Source organism: Pleurodeles waltl, chromosome 10, assembly GCF_031143425.1.
Source record: "Pleurodeles waltl isolate 20211129_DDA chromosome 10, aPleWal1.hap1.20221129, whole genome shotgun sequence".
NCBI lineage: Eukaryota > Metazoa > Chordata > Amphibia > Caudata > Salamandridae > Pleurodeles > Pleurodeles waltl.
The window spans coordinates 298,873,698-298,896,088 of NC_090449.1; the positions used below are offsets into that span (position 1 = coordinate 298,873,698).

The window sequence follows — 22,391 nt, forward strand, 5'->3', positions numbered from 1 at the left end:
TAGCCCAGTTCAAACACACGTTTTGGTCATACAATTTCTTCATTCCACAAGCAAAACTAAACCGATTAGTAAACACAAATATCTCAATGAATCAGATTTCAAGGAACAATAGAAAGCAGCAGTGCTACTACCAAATCTTAACAATGATGCAGACACCCCACTAGTGAAACTCTGCAAAATCTGACTTTTCATTACTTCTTTCACCTAAGGAGTGTCTTCTTAGCCAGTATTCTAAGAATATTAAGAGGGTGGGGGGTTTTCTCTGTAGTCTGATCAATTTTTCCACACCGTATATCTCAGCATTTTAGGGTTTTCACAATATGTTGGGAGATTAATAAAGAACTTGAATGAACATTTTGAAACAAAGCAGGTAATACTAAAGAAAGGCAAGACTGAAAATGTTTCTTGAGCACATCCAGTAACTTACCAAATTTGGCACATTTGTAACTGAAGTACTTTTAATGTCTGCAGAAAAACCTGGCAAATTGTTGGCCAAGACTGCTTTGTTTGGTATCTGGGTATTCACCAAAGGAGCTCTGATCTGCTGCCCACTGGCTTGCGTAAAAGGTGATCCAAACGGACTAGTATTGCCAGCCAATCCCATCTGCAAAAGAAATAAGAACACAATTATACTAAAAAAAATATGGAATATGCATATTTAACTAGCCAGGTTAGTAAATCAAGTAGTGGCAGCCTAACCATGAATACCTGCACCAGCATAAAAACCAATGAATCTGAGGACACTTCAAATCCCAAGTATTCACCCATTTGAATGTTAAGTGGAGCATGGATGCAGAGCTACCCAGAAACAGACTAGCACTGAAAGAAGCACCAAGAAGAGACTTGATTTGCAGTGTGTACAAGATTTTATCCTTGATTGTACAGCGTACAATAATGCTAACGTCTCCCAGAGAAGGGGCGGATGTTGTAACAATTCGGCAAACACCAGTACTTTTATAGGTATAACAAGTGAATATCCGTTTCTGCAAGACAAGAAAACGCAGCACTGTCCCCAAGGTAGGTAAAGAAAAGGCAGCTTTAATTTAAAAATGTTTTTCCCCTGTGAGGGTGCGCCGAAAGGCTCATTTTCTGTGAACCACTTTCTCAACATCCCCATTTGTATCAACATCCTGAGCTATGTCAATTATGTTACCAAAACAGAAATGTGGGATGTTATGTAGAAAATATAGTGCCAAGCACATGTAATGTGTTGAAAACACCAATTTGTAAGAAAAATTGAATATCTTCAACCTAGCAATACAGAGTGGCGACTCACTGAGTCATACTGTAGCAACTGAAAAGAACATTGACAAAGCCATTAGATCTTGTTGTTTGGCTGCCAATGCAGGGAAATTATTTCTCTCAATGCTGGGGGAAAAAATGTAAAGACATGTACGCGGACATATGCCATGAAGCATGAACATGAAGTTTTCATCCAACTAGATAAACAGTATTCTTATACTAAAGGGAGGCAACATCAGGGCATAAAGACTCATTTGATTCTAGAATACCCTGCCAGCCTCCATCAAGGGTAGAGTTCCAATCACAAATATGGTGATCGTACCTTACAAAACTCCATGGGCCGGATGTATCAAAGGGGATTACCCATTCTGTGTCTATGGGAAAATGTGTTCATACATATGACCTCATGTGCCCAACCTTTAAAGAATTTGGATAATCTACCTTTGTGTAGGCACACAAAAAGAACAGGTCAACAGTTCATTGAAAGGAGGCAAAGAAGAGAGGACTGGGACTGCCTGCAATTGATTGACCTATACCAGTGGTTCCCAACCTGTTGTCCGGGGACCGACTTTGGGGTTTGTAACTCACAATTTCTTGCTTTCCTTTTGCTGGCTTTATTTGTTTTAGGCTGTCCAGCTCGAGTTCCTATCTTCCCGTGCCCAAACCTTATTTACAGTATCCTTTTGTGTGCTCCCTTTCTGTTCCAATCACATTTGTTGTGCATTCAAAGACTCAGGTCAAATGCCAGGTGCTGTGTTCCAAAGGTGAGTGTTTACTTTTCTTTCTCTGACGTCAAAGTGAGACAATGCCTGTGACAATCTTGCAGGATACAGAGCGTAGGAAAGAGTGTTTTTCTAGCACATATGACTTTTAAATGAACAGTGTATTTCAGAATATCAGAATTAGGAACACAAATGAAGCATATTTTTTATTATTTCTGAAGTGTTTTGGAAACAAATACTTTAATATGGTCAAATCAAATCATTACACTAGGTGATGAATGTCCACAAATCTGTGCACGGTATTGCTTTATTAGTAAAACTGTATATCTGCCCATATGGAATGGTCATTTCAATTGAAAATGTGTTGTCTGTAATAGCAGTGTGCTACCACCCCATTAATATTCCACACCACTGCACTCTGTACCACTCCTCACCACTTCACACTACAAGTCTACACTCTACCCTGTACCACTCTACTCTATGCAAATGCACTCTTCGTCACTCTACACCAATGCACTATACATCACTTCAGTCGAGGCCACTCCACTCAACTCGGTCTCATTCCACACCTCTCCTGACCTTGCCCCTCTACGCAAATCCACACCATGCCACACCAATACATGGCACACTATGCCAGTCCACTCTTCATTTCAAAAGGCGAGACCTATTGGCTTTGCTTGTTAAGTACAAGATTGCATACCATAATCTACACTGTCTACGTTGGTTACTGGAGAATCTATGGTGGTGTCACGGATAGGTTATGGTCATTTAACTGTAATGCAATATTGCTTGGGTTCTTTGTTGTATTTTTTCTTTTTGAGATCCAATCAGTTATTGCTGTATGGAGAAAAATTCTACAAAACTGTATAAAGATTTTTACAAAAGGAAGCATGCATGTGCATATTCTGGGACGCTACATCAGCCTAGCGAGATGATGTACACACAAGCATGTCACTATGTATTCTTTTGCTTAAAACATGATGCAGCAGCTATTCTGAATTTACCATTCCAAAAGGGTTGACACCTATCTTGGACAGGTTAAAAAAAAAAAAATATATATATATATATATATATATATATATATATATAAAATAAATGTAAGTTAAGTGTATTATGACAAAGGCATGTTCCAGCTGTAGGACTTTCCCTTTTTAAAGAAGGTAAACCTTGTAACAGGAAGGGCAAGGAAGCAAAGGAACAGTGGGTAATGGAAGACGGTAAAACAGTGGAGAAAGGAACACCATTGGGGGGGGGGGGGGGGGACAGCAGGGAGATATGGAGTACAGCAACCAACCAAGGAGCTTGAGGTAGGGTAAGGAAGAGAACAATAGACAAAACAGCAGAAGCAAAAAAAGAAAAGGGCATGGAGGGATACAGAATAAACAGATGCATTGGGAAGGGTGGAGAGGTAACAACACAAAGCATGGGCCGTGGCCATCACATGAGAGGGAGCAAGAAAACATGCACTCCAATTCTGTGCTGAAAGTGAAACTATTTCACTGAATGCAAGCGGTGGAACGATGCAAGTGCCTAATCTAAACAAAGTAAAGAAGAAATGCCTCCGAGGCAAAAAACAGGGACAAAAGCCATTCAGTAAGGAGCAAAGAAATGAGAGAGATAAGAATGGCCTATAATAAAGAGTAAGAGGCTGCTCTAGCAAGAACTATATGTATGTATGTTAATATAGGTGTGGTAACAAGTCTTCAGTAATGGATGACTAAAGCAGCCTCAAAAAAACAAGTGCATCTCATTAAGTCTGGTACCTAGAGGGGCAAAAAGTTGTTTACTGAAATGTAAAAAAAAAAAAAAAAAAACCTGTAGATTTTGATAAGACAAGTCGATTATACATGCTCAGAAAATTAAGGCCTTTATTTTTGATTCTAATATAAATCATACCTTGCCAACAAAATTCTGACATGAATGTAAATAACTACCACTGATATCCTAGTGCTTTTAAATTTACTGTCTTAGTTGGACAAGTGAAACTACATTTGTATTGTGAAAGAAAACCAGAAGCTAAGATAGACTAAATGCACTGTACTTAAGTATTCAGGTGACAGAGTGCCACTGATCATATGTAAGGAGGTAGAATTTTAGTGATCTCTCACCATCAGATATGATGTTTTTTTTCTAGATTGCTTTTAAATTATTATACTTCACGAGGAAGAGAGTGAGTTTCAAAAAGACACAGGTGGTTAGAGACTCAAAGTAACATGTGGGCAGTGCTAATCATTATCCCACCAATAAATTATTGAACAACCCCCAACTTAATTTCAAGTGGGTTAAACTCAATGTTTGCATGAAAAATAAGGTTTAAAACTACTGAAATTCGGTCTTTCTCCTGGCCGATAAGAGTATCCTCCATGGCATATAACAGACGTATAAATGGCTGTCAAAATTACACACTCCCATTTCCACAATTAGGCAGCAATTTGAATGCACATTACAGTGTTTCAGAGACAATAGGCTGTAAAAATAAGCACTCCTTCACTCTCAAAATTCACCACCCTTCCCTTTGTATCCACCTTGATAGAAAACTTCTCATATGAATGTTCATCCTCAGGCTTGAGACCAGGACAGAGTTGCTTGACTGGGTTTAAACGATTGTTATTAACTACATTCTAGACGAAGGTTAAAGAATGAAAACAACGCAATGCAAATGTCTGGTGTTTTCAATGCATATAATAAAATCATATATATCCAACACCAACAATTGCCAAACAATTGATTCGTTTGCACTCCAGGGGAGTTTTATTGCTTCTATTCAAGAAAAATGTCAAAAGACACCACCAACGCGTTTCAACCTCTCGGTCTTGATCACAGTTTAACTGTTTTTTCTTGGATAGAAGCAATAAAACTCTCCTGGAGTGCAAACGAATCAATTGTTTGGCAATTGTGGAGGAATGGTCCTTTCCTCACGTTTGCACCCGTGAAATCTGCGCGCCACAAGTTGGACCTTTGGATGGTGTTATATATATATATATATATATGTAAGAGCAGGCATGCTGTTGCGGAAACGCGTCATATATTGTGATGGAGGTGAGCAAGGGATAGGAGGAAGACAGTGTGCCTCTCCTCTTACTTTTCATGTATTCCTTGTATTGCTGTTATCATGCTGGGCAGCAACTGTAAAAGCAAGTGGACTATCAAGTAATGGATACCTAATGCACATAAGAACATTTGTATGGTGAACTGAAGTGCCTGTGACGCTATTGCAGCTATATGGAAATTAAGCATTCCAGCTCAGGAAGTTGTTTATATGGAACTGTGCATTATGGGAGTTGGAGTTTGGTTATTGATGTCACATGACTGTGTATTGAAAACGCACTGGCTCACTCACACCTGCTCTTACTTACCTGTGAACAAGGCATGCTGTTGCCGAAACGCATCAGGATTTTTTGTCTTGCTGCTCAGAAATGCTATTAAATGCTTGGATTTTAACATGGACTGGTGCCTGGGCTTTTCGTGTTCGGGAGATATTTTCTGTGGGATGCTTCGCCCCAGTAACCCAGGCCGCCCTGCAGGGTCTGTGGCCCCTTACGGAGCAGGAGGTGACAATGATATATATATATATATATATATATATATATATACACACACACATACATATACATTTATTTTAAAAATGACACTTTTACCATTCCCTTAAGTCTGAGTGACATTTAACATACTCCCAGAGAATCCAAAAGGTATGGGGCAAATAATAGTGAATAAGCATACACCCATGATTCGAAGAACAAGTTACTTATGTTCGGTAACAAAATATTTTACTTACCCAATAAGCATCTGTTCATGGAATGTAATGCTGAGGATTCACATGCTCTGCATGCTCCTGCCATCTAGTGTTGGGTTCGGAATGCTGCAAGTTGTTTTTCTTCGACAAAGCATTTTTTGAGTCACAGGATCGAGTGACTCCTCCTTCTCGGTGATTCTGTTCATGTACATAGGCTCCTTTGTTAGATTGTTTTCCCACACTCGGGTGAGAAAAGGAGTATATAGGAAGTATAGAGAAAGATGTTCATGCAAATGTATATATGTGTGTGTGTACAACTATATACAAATGTAAAGTAACAAACAGACACAGGCGTCCGGGGAGGAGAGAGGGCGCATGTATTTCTACAGTACTACATGCCATAAACAGATGCTTACTGGGTTTTCCACTCAGTGGCATGTGTGGCTGTAGATACATATGCTCCGCATAGACTTAAGCAGTCCCTCAATAAAAGAGGTGGCTAGCCTGTGGGAGTTGCAGTTGATTGGAAAATTGTTCTTAGTACTGTTTGGCCTACATTGGCTTGCTGTCCTGCAAGTACAACTACACAATAATGTTTTGTAAATGAATGTGGTGTAGACCATGTAGCTACCCTACAAATGCCAGCTACAGGCATATTTCCAAGGAAAACCATAGTGGCTCCTTTCTTCCTGGTAGAGTGTGCTCTGGAAATGACAGGAAGTTTTGCTCTAACATAACAAGTCTGAAATTCACGTAGCTATGCTGGTTTTAGAGACTGGATTGCTTTTATCAGATAATGAGACAGCTACAAAGAGCTGTTTAGTCTTTCTAAACTCTTTAGTTCCAACAATGTAAAAACAATAGTACATGTTTGACCTCAAAAGTGTGAAGGGCTCTTTCAGCAACTGACTCAGGCTGTGGAGGGAAGCCTGGCCACTCAATGGACTGATTAATGCGAAATTGAGAGACCACCTTAGGAAGAAGCTTCTGATTGGTGTGAAGAACCACTTTGTCCCTATGAATCTGGAAGAATGGTTCTTCCAAGGTTAGCACCTAGAGCTCACTAATACACCTGAGACACATGATAGCAACTAAAAAAAGCCACTTTCCTTGAGAAGTACTGAAGAGGACATGACTGAAGCGGAAGGAAGACACATGCGCCTGGAAAGGACAATATTGAGTGAGGTTCAATGATGGTGCAGAGAGGAACTCTTGGTGGAATTACCATTCTAAGGCCTTCCATGAATGCTTTAATTACTAGAATCTTACAGAAGGATTTATGTGGTCTGTTTTGTAAATATGCAGCTATGGCTAAGATGTAAGGGAATGGAGGTATAAGCTAAATTAACTTTTTGTTAGATGAAGCCAGTAGCAGACAATGTCTGGTAGTGGGTTTACTAGCTTCTCTGAGGATGTCCATGCATTCTGCAGGCAATTCTAAATAACAAAATTCTATGACCTCAGGAGCCATATTGCAAGGTTGAGAGATTTGGGCGTCTGTAGGACTGGCCTGACCTTGGTTTTGAGTGAGAAGGTTCAGCCTGTTGGGAAGCTTCTCCTAGGGAGAACTACTGAAACTCCCAGTAGTGTGGTGAACCACGGCTGTCGTGCCCATGCTAGAGTTACAAGGATCATGTCGAGAGAGGTTTTCCTGATCTGTTTGACTAGAAATTGAATGAGAGGGAGAGGTGGAAAAGCAAAGGCAAATATCCCTGACCAGTTCATCCACAGAGCATTGCCCTTGGACTTAGGATGTGGGTATCTGGAGGCGAGGTATTGGCATTCTGTGTTTTCTGCTGTGGAAAAATGATCTATATGAAGTGTTCCCCACTTCTGGAAATATTTCTGAAGGACTTGCGAATGGAGTTCCCATTTGTGGATTTGTTGCTGCATCCTGCCAAGCAGGACTATAAAGTTATTGACTGTCCCTGGGAGATACTCTTCCACTATGCGAATGTGCTAGTAGAGAGCCCATTTCCATATTGTCTGAGAGAGCTGACAATTGGAGTGACCTTGTTTCTCCTGTTTCTGAAGGTAATACATCGCTGTCATATTGTCTCTGCGGAATAGGACAACTTTGTGAGAGTGATGATGAAGAAATGCTGTCAGGGCTAGAAATATTGCCTGAAGCTCTAGAAAGTTTGTGTGTAAGGACCAATGATGAGAATCCCAATGTTGCTGTACTGAGAGGTCTCAAAGGTAAGCCCCCCCCCAGTCTGTGTTTGATGTGTCTGTTGTCAGAGTGATCTGAGGTACAGGGACTAGAAAAGGCCGCCCTTGCAACAGGTTAGTGGTTTTCCACCATTGCAGAGAGCGGTGATGTTGGCAGTCTAACAAAGCTAGATCTTCCCAGTGACCTGTGATTGAGTCCACTTACGAGACAGTGCTGTAGAGGACGCATGTGGAGTCTGGCATGGGGAACAATGACAACGCAGGAGGCCGTCATCCCTTACAGTCGCATCATAGCCCTGATGTGCACAGGTGTGGAATTCTATAGCCCCACATCCAGGACATTGTTTGAGGTCAAGGACAACAAGTTTTGAAGTTTATTTTGTCCTTGGGACAATTACGCCCAACCCCCTGGATCACAAACCCTTTAGCTGACAATTGACAGTACCACATTAAAGAGCAGGGAAAGGAATGCCTGCAGTTGAGATAATGTGTCCATATGTTAATGCTGTTTCGAAATTGTATTTAAGGTTCATTAATGCAAAGCCTTTTTTATTAGGGTAAGCGTTCCACATAAATGTTGTAAGCTTGGACTACACTACTGACAGTGGTTCCAGTTTTAAAAAAAATACTGCACACACATTTGCAAAGTTTAAAATGTGAGGTTACATACAAAGCTCCCAGAATGATCTGATTAAATGCAAATTCTTACAGAATCTTGAAAGCAAGGTTGATTATTTGCTTTCAAAATAAAATGTTCACAAAAAATGAAACTAGGAAAAAATGTTTAGCTAAACTACTGTGAAACTTGGGTACCATTTCTTTGAAGCATCACTTAGTAAGATATGTTTATGCATGCAAAAAATGTTCATAATGGAAAGTCAGTGTAACCAGTTTCAAAAAGATTATGGGAAACATGAATATAAACAAGGACTGGCAAATCCAATAGGTCCAAATTGGTGGTCAGTCTTTTGGTTTTGTCAATGCGTGTCTCCTTTGACATGGCTTTTGTAAAACTTTGTTGTGGCAGCTGCTGGGCCCTCAACATTGTAACAAATATTAGCAAAAATATTTTTGGGTTGCAATTAGCGAACATTCCCCCAGTAGTTCCTGGCACTGAACAATATTACTTTATCTGTACGCTCCTTTAGAAAGAGTAGACTGCGATTATTGTAATTTAATGTAACATGAATTTGTAGAGCATGGAACTTGTCACGCGTGAGTGTATCCAGGCGCTGAGTAGGACCGGATTCTGCAAGTAAGATCAGTCACAGTGAAGCAAGCTGACATAAGGATAGAGATATTTTAATTTAAAAAAAAGGTCTTGGCTATCATTAGACCTAATTGGGGCCCGATTCTCAAAGAATGTCACAAAAGTGCACCCATGGTATGTCTTTGCATTAGTGCAGATTTGCTTATTTCATGAATTCACAAAAATTTACAGAAGTAGACCAGGAAATCGGAGTCCTAGAAAAAATTTGTGAACTGTATTTTAGCACGAGCAAATATACAGGTATATATTTGCTCAAGCGAAAAACTGTTGAGAGTTTATAAGTTCACTTTCCCTTTAATTACTTTTTTTTTTCCCCAATCGTGGAAGACGTTTTACTTCTGACCCTTGTCAGGAGTAAATTTCCAGCCTCTCTCAGTATGGGAAATGATTAAAGAAGAGCTAGTGAAAACCCAAATGCCAGTTAATAGATTTGCACAGACTAAACAAGCATTGGCAAATCCAACAGGTTTTGCCTATGCAAAATCTATTAACTTTTTATAAAAGTTGCTCAGCAACCATCAGCTGCTTGCTTAAAGTAAAAGAAGCATTATGAAGTGGCCAGCATTGACTGCATCATAGCGGTTTCAAACTATATTTTTATCCATGTTGCAGAGACGGTTGAGGTGCTGTGCAACATGCAAAAAAACAATGAGGGGGCCAAGCTACACAAGGGAGGGGAGTAGAAAAGACATCAGAGAGAGGGAGTAGGGCGTGGAGCTTCGGTGAAACCACAGATAGGGTAACAAATGTAAAACAAGATAGATGTAGCCTAACGGTCAGAAGTGCCAACTTTGGAACTGAGATCAGTCCTGGTGCCTGCTGAACATCCAGTGATTTTTGGGCAAATCACTTGATCTCTCCCTGAAAATATAAGCAAAACGAATCTGACCATTTGTAATGGTATGACACTGTTTACAGTGACATCACTTTGAACTACATTTGCTAATTAGTACCCTACTATCTTTCGTAGGATGTCTGCCCTGTGCAATGTGTGGTGCAGTGTGGCATGGGTTTGAGATACACTGTCGGGCCTCGAGGACAGTGAGAAACATTCTGCAATGACCAAATTAAACAGTGTTGCTCTGTGCAATGTGCAGAAAATTAATTATGGGGATGAAGTGAACTGTATTAGCCCCCTCACACCCCCAACCAGAGCTTGAAGACTCCGCATCACACAAACACAACTAAATTGTTCCAATATAAAAAGCGTGTTTAACATAAAACAGATACCCCTTTCAGTATTTTATTTTGAAAGCCCCATTCTCGCGATGGTTTCTGTCTGAACCTATATAGTATCTATAATGTAGTGGTAGTGGTTGGCAACACACCTATCTGTGTGGAGACTGAAGCACTTGCACCTTGGAATCAGGATCTGAGCAGTAAGTAATGGAAAGGCAGTGGGAGGGCTGTAAGGCCCTTTTAAGATTTTTTTTTTTAAACAAAAGATTTTGCCACTGTGCGAGCACTGTACAGTCAAAACCTAAAAATGGAGGGACATGAAATGAGTTTATGGGGTGTCCATATGCAGCGTTTAGGGAAAAAGTCAGACGCAGTGCAAGGAAATGCGTTGTTAATTGGTGACGTGTGGAAGCAGAGTCACCAAGGACATCCCCGTACACCCCCACAATGAATTCTCTGTTCTTGCTGCCAAGCCACTCTGGCCAAGCAGTGCTCAACTTCTAAATAAAAACTTGATGGTGCCCAAAGCTCTACTCTGAAACAGGGCTGCTGCAAATAAATGTGCGAGCACAGAATACTTGGGTAGCATCATCCGATTTTCTCTTCCTCAGTCTTTCCCATGTGTGCCTTTTGCTCGCAGTAAATGCTTGAGGCACAAAAATAAGTGCCAGCCCTCAAAAATAAGTGCTGGTGCCACGCAAACAGGAACCACTGTCCCAAATTAAGCACAGTGGCCAAGTGCCCTGCCAAGCTTGCCCGGGAGTGTACCAGAGAATCTCAAACTTGGAAGAGTATGATTTAGTATTGAAAGATGGCGTACACAATGTGGGCACAATACACAGTGGAGTCAGCGTGCCATAGTGTCCTCTTAAGGAGGGACTGTGCCCTGATGTGGGTTATTCGACTTTTTAACCCTTTTTTTCTTTTTTTAATTTGTCCCTCTTTATCATTTGTGTTACTGCATGCACTTCAACAGTGAGAAAAAAAGCAGAACAAAGACAAGGTGCAAGGTTGCAGCCCCCTTCTATATCGGACATATACTGTCTCCAGTGGGACTCTGATTTACTCTGTTTTCCCTTTCCCTTTCACGGTTTCTGTCCCTGATCTTGTTTAATTCCTTTGTGTAATGAATATATGGAAACATAACAGTTTAGATAAACTGAGAAATCTACACAGGGAAAACAACGTCCGGCTGTTAGACGTAAAAAGGCTATTTAAGAAAAGCTTTACCATTAGAGGAAAGACAATACACGCACCAAGCAATCAAACAGTCAACACTTTTGCCGGCATTAACCCCATCGCTGCCAGGCCCTTTCCCCTCCCGTCCATAGCCTTTTTTTGGCTATTTGGGGCAGTTTGCGCTTAGGCCCTCATAACTTTTTGTCCACATAAGCTACTGTTGCCAAATTTGCGTCCTTTTTTTCCCCAACATTCTAGGGATTCTAGAGGTACCCAGATGTTGTGAGTTCCCCTGAAGGAGACCAAGAAATTAACCAAAATACAGCAAATATTTCGTTTAAAAAAAAAAATGGAAATAAAAGGGCAGCAGAAGAACGCTTGTGATTTTCTCCCAGAAAATGGCATCAAAGGGTTTGCGGTGCTAAAATCACCATCTTCCCAGCTTTCAGGAACTGGCAGACTTAAAAAATTGGGTTTTCTAATTTAACACAATTTTGGCACTTTACTTGGACATACCCCATTTTTACTATTTTTGGTACTTTCAGCCTCCTTCCAGTTAGTGAAAGAAATGGGTGTGAAACCAATGCTGGATCCCAGAAAGCTAAACATTTATGAAAAGTAGAAAAAAATCTGAATTCAGCAAGGGGTAATTTGTGTAGATCCTACAAGGGTTTCCTACAGAAAATAACAGCTGAAATAAAATAATATTGAAACTGAGGTGAAATAAAACAGCCATTTCTCTCCCTGTTTTACTCTAACTTTTTCCTACGATGTCAGATTTTTGAAAGCAATACACTGTTACGTCTGCTAGACTCTTCTGGTTGCGGGGTTATATAGGGCTTCTAGGTTCATCAAGAACTCTAGGTACCCAGAGCCAATAAACGAGCTGCACCTTGCAATGGGTTTTCATTGTATACCGGGTATACAGTAATTCATTTGGTGAAATAGAAAGAGTGAAAAATAGGTAGCAAGGAAACCTTTGTATTTCCAGAAATGGGCACAAGATAAGGTCTTGAGAAGCAGTGTTTATTTGCACATCTCTAAATTATGGGGTGCCCATACTAGCATGTGAATTACAGGGCATTTCTCAAATAGATGTCCTTTTTACACACAGTCTTACATTTGGAAGGAAAAAATGTAGAGAAAGACAAGAGGCAATAACACTTGTATTGCTATTCTGCGTTTCCCAAGTCTCCCGATAAAAATGGTACCTCACTTGCATGGGTAGGCCTAATGCTCGTGACAGGAAACGCAACATGGACACATCACGTTTTTACATTGAATTCTGACATGTTTTTTGCAAAGTGCCTAGCTGTAGATTTTGGCCTCTAGCTCAGCCGGCACCCAGGGAAACCTACCAAACCTGCGCATTTTTACAAACAAGACACCTAGGGGAAACCAAAATGGGGTGACTTGTGGGGCTCTGACCAGGTTCTGTTACGAATCCTTTGCAAACCTCAAAATTTGGCCAAAAACACTTTTTCATCTCATTTCAAAGTTCTGGAATCTGAGAGGAGCCACAAATTTCCTTCCACCCAGTGTTCCCCCAAGTCTCCCCATAGAAATGGCACCTCACTTGTGTGGGTAGGCCTAGCACCCTCGACAGGAAATGCCCCAAAACACAACGTGGACACATCACATTTTCCCAAAGAAAACAAACCTGTTTTTTTCAAAGTGCCTAGCTGTGGATTCTGGCCTCTAGGTCAGCCGGCACCGAGTGAAACCTATCAAACCTGCGCATTTTTTAAAACTAAACACCTAGGGGAATCCAAGATAGGGTGACTTGTGGTGCTCTCACCAGGTTCTGTAACCCAGAATCCTTTGCAAACCTCAAAATTTGGCTATAAAAAAAAAACAAAAAAAAACACACTTTTTCCTCACATTTCAGTGACAAAGTTCTGGATTCTGGAATGTGAGAGAAACCACAAATTTCCTTCCACCCAGCGTTCCCCCAAGTCTCCCGATAAAAACGGTACCTCACTTTTGTGGGTAGGCCTACTGCCCGCGAAAGGAAATGCCCCAAAACACCATCTGGACACATCAAAATTATCAAATACAAAACAACCTGTTTTTGAAAGGGGGGGGGGGAACCTGCGTTTTTGGTCCTGGGCTCAGCAGCCATGTAGGGAAACTTACCATACCCAGACATTTCTGAAAACTAGACACCCAACCCCCAATGTTTTCTTACCCAGAATCTTCAACAAACCTCAAATTTAGCTAAAAAAAAAAACAAACAAAAAAAATCACGTTTTTCCCCACATTTGTGTGTGGGATCTCCGCACTGGGACAAATTTCCTACCACCCAACATTCCCTTCAGTCTCCCGGTAAAAACGATACCTCATTTGTGTAGGTGGGCCAAGTGCTTGTGACAGGGAAGAGCCAAAAACATGTCAAAATTGAGGGGGAAACCAAAGCGGGGCCAAAAGGGCAGTTTGGAAAAAAAAAAAAAAGCTGAATTTTTATTGGTATAGATGAGACAATGGTGGATGATAGGAATTTTGTGGAGTCCTGCAGATTCCGGAAGGTTCCATCACAAAAATGTGGGACAAATGTCTGATTTCCAGCAAAGTTGGAGGTTTGTAGGGCATTGTGGGTAAGAAAATGGTGCAGGGTGCATGTGCAGCACACCACCCTGGAATCACCCAGATGTTTAGTTTTCAGATGTGTGTAGGTCTTGTGGATTTTTCTACACGTCAGCGTCCCAAAGCCCATAAAGTGCAACCCTCATCATTCAAGTGGGACGATTTAGAGAGTTAGCCAAGCTCTCATGGCCCAAATGTAAAACCAAAAACCAAAACCCAAAATAAACAAATGTCCTCTTGCTTGCCGTGGGATAAGATGTTTTAGTGGGCGGGGGAGAGCTGAAAGACTGTTACCCCCTCCAGTTAGGGTGGGGGCATAGCCAGGTTCATACTGGTTGGTAGCCACCACCCCACTTTTTTTTTTTTTTGTTTTAATATTCCCTGGCATCTGGTAGGCTTTCTGCCCCCCGGGAGTGGATCAGGGGAAATTGACCCATCTGCCCACTGGTGGGCAGAACAACTTTGGTCCCATTTATTTGGGGTGGGGGTATGGCCATACCCCCAACCCTCTTATTTTTGAGAAAACAAATCTTCACTGGTCTCTGGTGCGTTTTCTGCCCCCCCTTGGAGGCAGATTTGCCTATTTTTGGAAGGCCCATCTGCCCCCAACGGGGGCAGATATAGCCAACAGTAATGTGCCCCCATGGGGAGCGACCCTTACCCAAGGGGCTCACCCCCCCCAAACAAAACACACATACACACACCAATCCCTGGTGCCTAAGTGGTTTCTGGCCCTCCTGGGGGTAGATCGGCCTAACAACAATAGGCTGATCTACCCCCAGGGGGGAGGGGGGTCAGAAAAGGCCTTGAAAAGAATTGCCCCCCTGGGGAGCGACCCTTACCCAAGTTGTCACTCCCCTTATGCCAATTTCAATTTGGAGAATAATCCCTGGTGTCTAGTGGGCATTTCAGCATCCGGATCGATTCACGATCCAGCTTCTGAAATGCTCAGAGAGACTTCAAAGGGAATGAAATTCCTTTCCTTTGAAGCCTCTCAGGCCCCCATCACTTGCATTTCTCTTCTGATCGATGGGAGGTGGTCTCTGATGAGATCCACACGCGATTGCGCGCTGACGTCATCAGACATCACTGGGGGTGGGGTTCGGGGGTGAAAGGGGAAGGGCTTCCCCATCCATCCTTGCCTTTAAGCCCAAGGAGGAAGTGCTAGCGCTCCCTCCGAGCTCATGTGCGAGGTTACGTCCTCGGCACAGGAGCACTGTGCCGGTGGAAGTAACCATTACGTCCCCGGCACAGAAGCGGTTAAAAACCTGTTTTAAGTGTCCTTAAAAAAAATAAAATAATTAAAAGACATTAGGTATGTTGGATTTTTCAGTGGAGCATCAGACAATAATAAAAGTCAGCTATTTTCAATTCTCCAAAGAGGACTCCTATTGTGCCACAGCAGGGAAGTGAAAGGATGTCTTGCAGAATGGTGAAGAGGTATTTTAACAAGACACTTCACTGATGTTTTTTAGCTACATTTGAGACTTCCAGGGTCAATTTGGTGTTCTCAAACAAATACATAGATCAGATCTCAGCTCCCACTGTCCACTAACACTTAAAACCAGAACACATCTGCTCGTATGGCGTGCGAACATGGAATGGTAAAAAACAAGCATTTGCAACGCAATAGGTCTAGCATTTTCTTAAGTTAAAGCTATTAGTATTGTAAATTCAGAACTGGACTTTTCGTGCCCACATTGGTCAACACCGTCTCATAATTCCGTCTTTTCCTGCCATGTTTTGGTGGTTTCTGATGGCTACTGACATCAGAAATTACAAGCCCTTGAGGAGAGACCAGGAGATCACTGCGCTGCCTTGCGTAAAAGTCAGAACAGAAATTGGAAAATAAGGCTGAAAAAGTATTTTCTTTTCATTTTAACAGAATGAAAAGTCTTGCCAGCATTCTTGCTTAGCATTTCAACCAGCAGAGCTGCCTCAGAAGATTTATGGCCGCAATAAAGGAGATAAGCAATGCCCTGGGTGTGGTGGATGCAATGGGAGGCTAAGCAAGTTGCACATCATTGCTTCTAGGTTCAGCTACACTATACCATAAAGGGCTTATTGTGGCTTTCTTGAGCAGCAAGCTAAATGACCCAGGGTTTCTTTTGTAAAATAAGCTTATTTTAGGCACCAGAGGTAAATAAGGACAGCACTGGAATAAAGCCAAATCAAATGACAGCAACATGGTTGGAGATGCGAGAAACGGAATTCTGCAATAAACAGGCAGCTACCGGCCTTAAACATTCGCAGCAACAGACAAAGAAACCAAGGTGAAATAATACAGTAGTTGGTCACTACTCTCAAAGAGAAAAAGGAGAGAAAAAGGCAGAACTGAGTTCTCTTGATACAGAGAAGAGAGATAAAGTTGTGAACCCGAGCCAGATCGGGGTATGCAATCCCTGATTCTGCACGGAGTACAGCTTCTAGATAGTGCTGTATCTGGATAGGTTGAAGGTGGTATTCCAGAAAGTTGAGTGTGAAACCTGAGTTGGACAGACGGTCCACTGTCATCTGAGTGTGGTGTTGGGACTGTGACAATGTGCTGGCTTTGAGGAGTCTGTTGTCTAGGGGAGGGAATGCGGGTATGTTTTGTCTCCTAAGATGTGCGGCTATGACAGCTAAGCACTTTGTGAAGACCCTGTGAGTTGTGGTGACTGAGAGGAAGAATCTTGAATTGATAGTGTTTTCCAGCACTCACGAACCTAAGATATTTGCAGTGTGCGGGGTGAATGGGGATATGAAAGTAGGCGTCCTTGAGATCTAGGGCAGTCATGTAGTCACCCTTTTGTAAAATGGGGATAACGTATTGAAGAGAAACCATATGATAGTGGTTTAAGTGCCTTCAGTCAGAAATGAGCCAGAAAGAACAATCTTTTTTTTGGGAATGAGGAAGTATAGAGAGTATGTGCCTGTTCCTTTGTATTGCAGCAGAACAGGCTCTATGGCTCCTTTGAGAATAAGGGATTGTACCTCTTGTTTGAGAAGAAGGTGCTCCTGAGAGGGACTGTCAGAGTGAGGGAGAATGTTTGGAGGAATATTAATGAGCTCCAGAGAGTAACCATTTTGGATAACGGAAAAGACCCACTAGTACAAAGTGATATTGACCCATTGTGTATGGAAATTGTGAAGTTGTCCCCCGACAGGTGGGGGGCCGGGACACACAGATAGTCACAGTTTAGCTGTTGATGTAGAGGTGCGAGTGGTGGCGGACTTACCGCTACCTCGAGTGTTGTGATTCCTATAGACACCTCTATAAAACCTTGTGAGTAGGAACTAGAAGGCTGTCTGGCCTGAGATGTGGAGGCCTCTGAGGTTATCGGTCTGTAACCTCCTCTCAATGTGGGGTGACAAAAATGACCTCTTTGGGAGAAGAATTTGAAAGCACATAGGCCTTTGCAGTATTTATGTCTTTTTTTCAGCTTCAAGGGTGGAGTCCACTTGAGGGGCAAAATGATGCTCCTTATCGAAGGGCATATTTAGTACCGCTTCTTGTACCTCAGGTTCACAATAGGAGTATCTAAGCCAGGTGTGTCTCCTTACTAGGACGACAGTGTTGATACCACAAGCAGCAGCGTCTGCGGCATCCAGGGCACATCTGATGAAACAAAAAGATTACCTGTAAGTTTAGTTTTGCAGCTTGAAGGTTTTCTGGATTCACATGCTGTGCATTATTTCGTCATCCAGTGGTTGGGTCTGGATCTTCTACTATTCCTTTAAAACTTTTAGTCTGTCTTCTTTTTTTACTTTTACTTCTTTTTGGGTGTCGACGAACCGACCATTTGGTGTCCTTTGTGACGTTGTTGCATTTCCTCCAGATATGGCCTCAGGGGTGTGGAATTTATTAAAATATCTACTTGTCCAGGGGACAGGTTGCTTCTCAAATCTACTTGTCCTGTAAAAAGATCTATTTGTCCCTTTGGTGCCATGTAGTGTGGCGACAAATTATGGCAGCAATTAATAGCCTCTCTGATTATGCCAGGGCTACTACCATAGTAGGGCTTGAATACTTGGAGTTTCAATCCCTACTGTAGCAATTTCCTTATTTTGCCACCTTTCTGCAGATCTGCATACTGGGGTTGGAGGAAGCAGTAAGCAATAGTTCCAGGGCTGGAATACCTTTGAGTCTGCAAACCTACTAACCTGCATGTTTTAAATATTTTTAGCAGCTTCTCTGTAATATTTTGCCATAATAAGAAAGGTTGGACATTTACTCCTGACAATGGCAGAATTAGAACTTCTTCCAGGGTTGGGAAGAAAGTGGCTGGAGGGAAAATGAACTTGCAAATGCTCAATAGATTTTCACATGAGCACATCTACACATCGTATTTACCCACGCTAAAATACAGTTCACAAATATTTTATAGGGGTACGACATATACCATGGGTGCACTTTTGTGACTTTCTTTAAGAATTTGGGGCCACAAGTAGGTAGGTTCAGATTTGTGACCTGCAAATTGCGAGTCGCAAATCCGAATGTAGGATGGTGTCCTTGACACCATCTGTGATTCGCAAGGGCTTCGCAAATGCCCACATCATGAATAATCATGAGGTGGGTCGCAATTTGCGACCCCCTCACGAATGGTGGCCTGCTGGAGACAGCAGACCACCATGTCTGTGACTGCTTTTCAATAAAGCAGTTTTTTTGGTTTTTTTTTTGTAATGCAGCCAGTTTTCCTTAAAGGAAAACGAGATGCATAACAAAAACGAAAAATGAAACGTTTTCGTTTCATTTTTTCAGAGCAGGCAGTGGTCCGCAGGACCACTGCCTGCTCTGAAAAATGTTTACAGTGACATTCACATTTTGCGAAAGTGTTAGCACCCATTTGAAATGGGTGCAAACTGCGATTGGTTTGCGCCCGCGTTCGCGGTCACAAAACAATCCTACATTGCACTGCGAGTTGCAATTAGGAAGGGAACACCCCTTACTAATTGCGAGTCGCAAACCCGTTTTGTGATTCAGTAACCAGGTTACTGAATCGCAAAACTGGGTTTGTGCATCGCAATGTGCTTTTTGCACGTCGCAAACAGCGTAAGTCGCTGTTTGCGACATGCAAAAAGCTACCTACATGTGGGTCTTGGTCCCTAATTAGGTCTGGTGTTAACAAAGACATTTTGTTTTTATTAAACTTCTATTTCTCTCTCTTTCGGCTGGCTTTACTGTGAGTGATCGCATTCTGCTCTTCCACAAGGAGCATATTGCCACACAAAGTAGTTTTGTTCAGTGTCAGGAACTACAGTGGCAATCAGTGACGTAACGAAACTGGAGGGTGCCCCTTTGCAAAGAACATGGAGGAGCCTCCTCTCCAGACTCACTCAGGGCAGGTGCTGTGCTGACGGGGCCCCCTGGAGGGCGGCTGCGGGGCCTTTGTTATGCCGCTGGTGGCAACGTGTGCTTTAAGAGTTCAAAAACTTTTTGGGGGGGTTTTGCCAATGTTTGTTACAATGTTGAGGGCCTGGTAGCTCCCACAACAATAAAGTGTTACAAAAGCCATGTCAAAACAAGACACGCATTGATGAAACTAAAAGACTTATAAAAGTATGTCAGATCAGTTGGCTTTGTCAGTGTTTGTTTATTTTCATGCTTCCCATAATCGTGTTGAAAATGGTTACACTGATTTTCCATTAGAAATATTTTTGGGAAATACTAGCATGCATCAACACATTTTACTAAATGACACTTCATTTGCATATAATCAGAGAGCATTCTGGGAGCATTATACTTAGCCTCTTAGCCTAAACTTTTCAAACATGTGTGTACACGTTTTTTTTTTTTTGGACTGGAACCAACGTCAGTAGTGAAGTGTGACCTTAAAACATTTATTTACAGCACGCACCCTAATAATGAAGGCTTTCAAATAATGAACCATAAATACAAGTTCGAACAGCATTATCTTTTGGAAACACATTACCTCAACTGCAGAGTTCAACTCTCTGTAAACAGGCAGCCAAAGGGTTTGTGCTGCAGGGGGTTGGGCCTACTTGTCCCAAGGACAAAGTAAACATAAAAACTTGTTGCCCTTGACCCCAAACAAGATGTCCCGGGCGTCGGGAGATAGGAATTCCACATCCCTGGGCCTGCTAGTTTGCCAACTTCAGATTCTTTTTTTTTTTTTTTTTTTTTTTCATCCTCTTGATGGAGGCAGGTGGGAAGCTTGTGAATCCAGAAAATCTTCAAGCTTCAAAACTACAACTATAGGTAAGAAACTGTCTTGCAGCGTGAATCTTTTCTGGATTCACATGCTGTGTACTGATTGTAACGCAGTTCCCACTATTGCAGTGGTTGGGTTGAAGATGGACACTGGTTTGCAAATAAATGCTTTAGTACCATTTGTCCCACCTGGGCCTCCTTGCTCATCTGAATGGCAATACAGTAATGCTTTGGAAAGGTATGTACTGAAGCCCATGTTGCTGCCATACACATTTCTTGTAATGGTGCATTTGACATAAAAGCCACTGTAGTCCCTTTTTCCGGGTAGTGTGCCCCTAGAGCTCTGGGTAAAGCACCCCCTATATTGTGGTGGCACTGTTGACTTACCTGCGCAATCCATCTTGAGATAGTACCTTAAGACACTGTCTTTCCTCGAAAATGTTGAAAATGCAACAAAGTTGCTGTGATTTTCGAAAGCATTTAAGGCCATATGTACGAACACTTTTTCCCATAGACACAGAATGGGTAAAAAACCTTTGCTACATATGGACCTTAGTTCTTTCAATCTAAGACATTATGCAACGTTGTGTGTTCAATGTATGTAAACTACTTTCCACCTGTCTTTAGATTCTGAAAGAAACTTGGTAATTGAATTGACTGATACTGAGAAACCACTTTTGGTAAAAAAATAAATAAGGGTCTGACCTCATGACAATTCTATCTTTATGAATATGAAAATATGATTCTTGAATAGTAAGTGCCTGCAGTTGACTTACTCTACGCAAAGAAGTGATGGCAACAAAAAAGGCAGTTTTTACTGTTTTTGGGGGCTAGCCTTTTAGCTTCTTCTAGGAATCTTAACTACTGAAGATGTGAACAAACTTCTTCCCATAAGAACCCTTGTATATGCTACAATTGCAGCCAGATGTACTGTTAAAGAAGCAAAAGTGAGTCGTCCTTCAAATAAATGGGTTAAATATTTTAAAACTGTTCCCTCCTTTGTAACCTTTTTAACTATATTCTTTCTTTCTACACCATAGTGTAAATCTCCTCCGATTTGCCAGGTAACACTTTCTAGTTACTGGTTTCTTAGCTTCTTTTAACACGGCAAATGTGTCCTTTGGTAACCTTAAGTGACCAAAATTCTATGTCTTTAAGCACCATACCGTTAACTTGAGATATTCTGGCTCTTGCTGCAGAACCTTTCCTTTTCCCCATAGACAACAAGTATTGTCTTCTTGGTAAGTGTAATAACTTCCCCTGAGCTAAATGAATCAACTCCGAGTACCATGCGTGTCTCGCCCATTGTTGAGCTATTAAAATTTGTGTCATGGCTCCTTTTGCATCCGTGAATTACTATGTGTATTAGTGAAATCGGAGGAAAAAATATAAGCAAATTTCCTGGACCAGTCTATTGAAAGGGCATTCCCTAGAGATTGAGGGTGTGGGTAGTGTGGACATGAAGTTTGTGCATTTCATATTCTATGGGGTCTATTGTTGGGGTCCTCCATGCTTTGAAAATCTTGTTTGCCACTATACGATTTAGTTCCATTTGTGTGTGCTTGATGCAAACCTGTTCAATTTGTCTGCTTCGCAGTTCTCCTTCCCAGGTAAATGAATCGTTTGGATGTCTGTCTTTGAATTGCCCACTTCCACAATTGTTGGGCTAACCTTGAGAGAGGGGGGTGATTGGGTCCCACGCAGTCGTTGGTGTAAACCACTGCTGTTATGTCTGGATTAGGACCGTTTTTCCCTGAATATGTTTTTGGAAAGCTTTCATAGCTAACTAAACAGTGTTTAACTCCAGCCAATTTGTCTGCAATACTGCATCCTGGTTTTCCCATATTCCTCTTATCCTTAGAGAGTTCATATGAGCTCCTCATCCCATGTGTCAAACATCTGTGGTTATGATCACTTTGGGAGTTGGTCACTGAAAATCTTTCCTGAGTAATATTTTCCTAGCTGAACCATGCTACTTCTTCCTGGACTTTTTGTGCGAGAACTACTAGATCTTCCAAACTCCCTGTTGCATGAGACCATTACATACGAAGCCAATCCAGGAATGGCATCAGAATCAAACTCACATATGGGATTAAAGGAATGCATTCAGCCATCTTTCCTACTAATTTCCACACAGTCCTCACTGCCACAGTTTGCCCC

The 22,391-nt window shown here is 41.8% G+C and overlaps 1 protein-coding gene across 1 annotated transcript in view; it reads right to left on the reverse strand.

Moving 5' to 3' along the window:
- Positions 1 to 22,391, reverse strand: part of CREBBP (CREB binding protein) — a 1,321,122-nt gene that overhangs the window by 1,167,399 nt on the left and 131,332 nt on the right. The window contains exon 3 of the mRNA XM_069210450.1: positions 428 to 604. Within this exon, the coding sequence (XP_069066551.1) occupies positions 428 to 604 (177 nt within the window). The remainder of the gene's footprint in view (positions 1 to 427; positions 605 to 22,391) is intronic.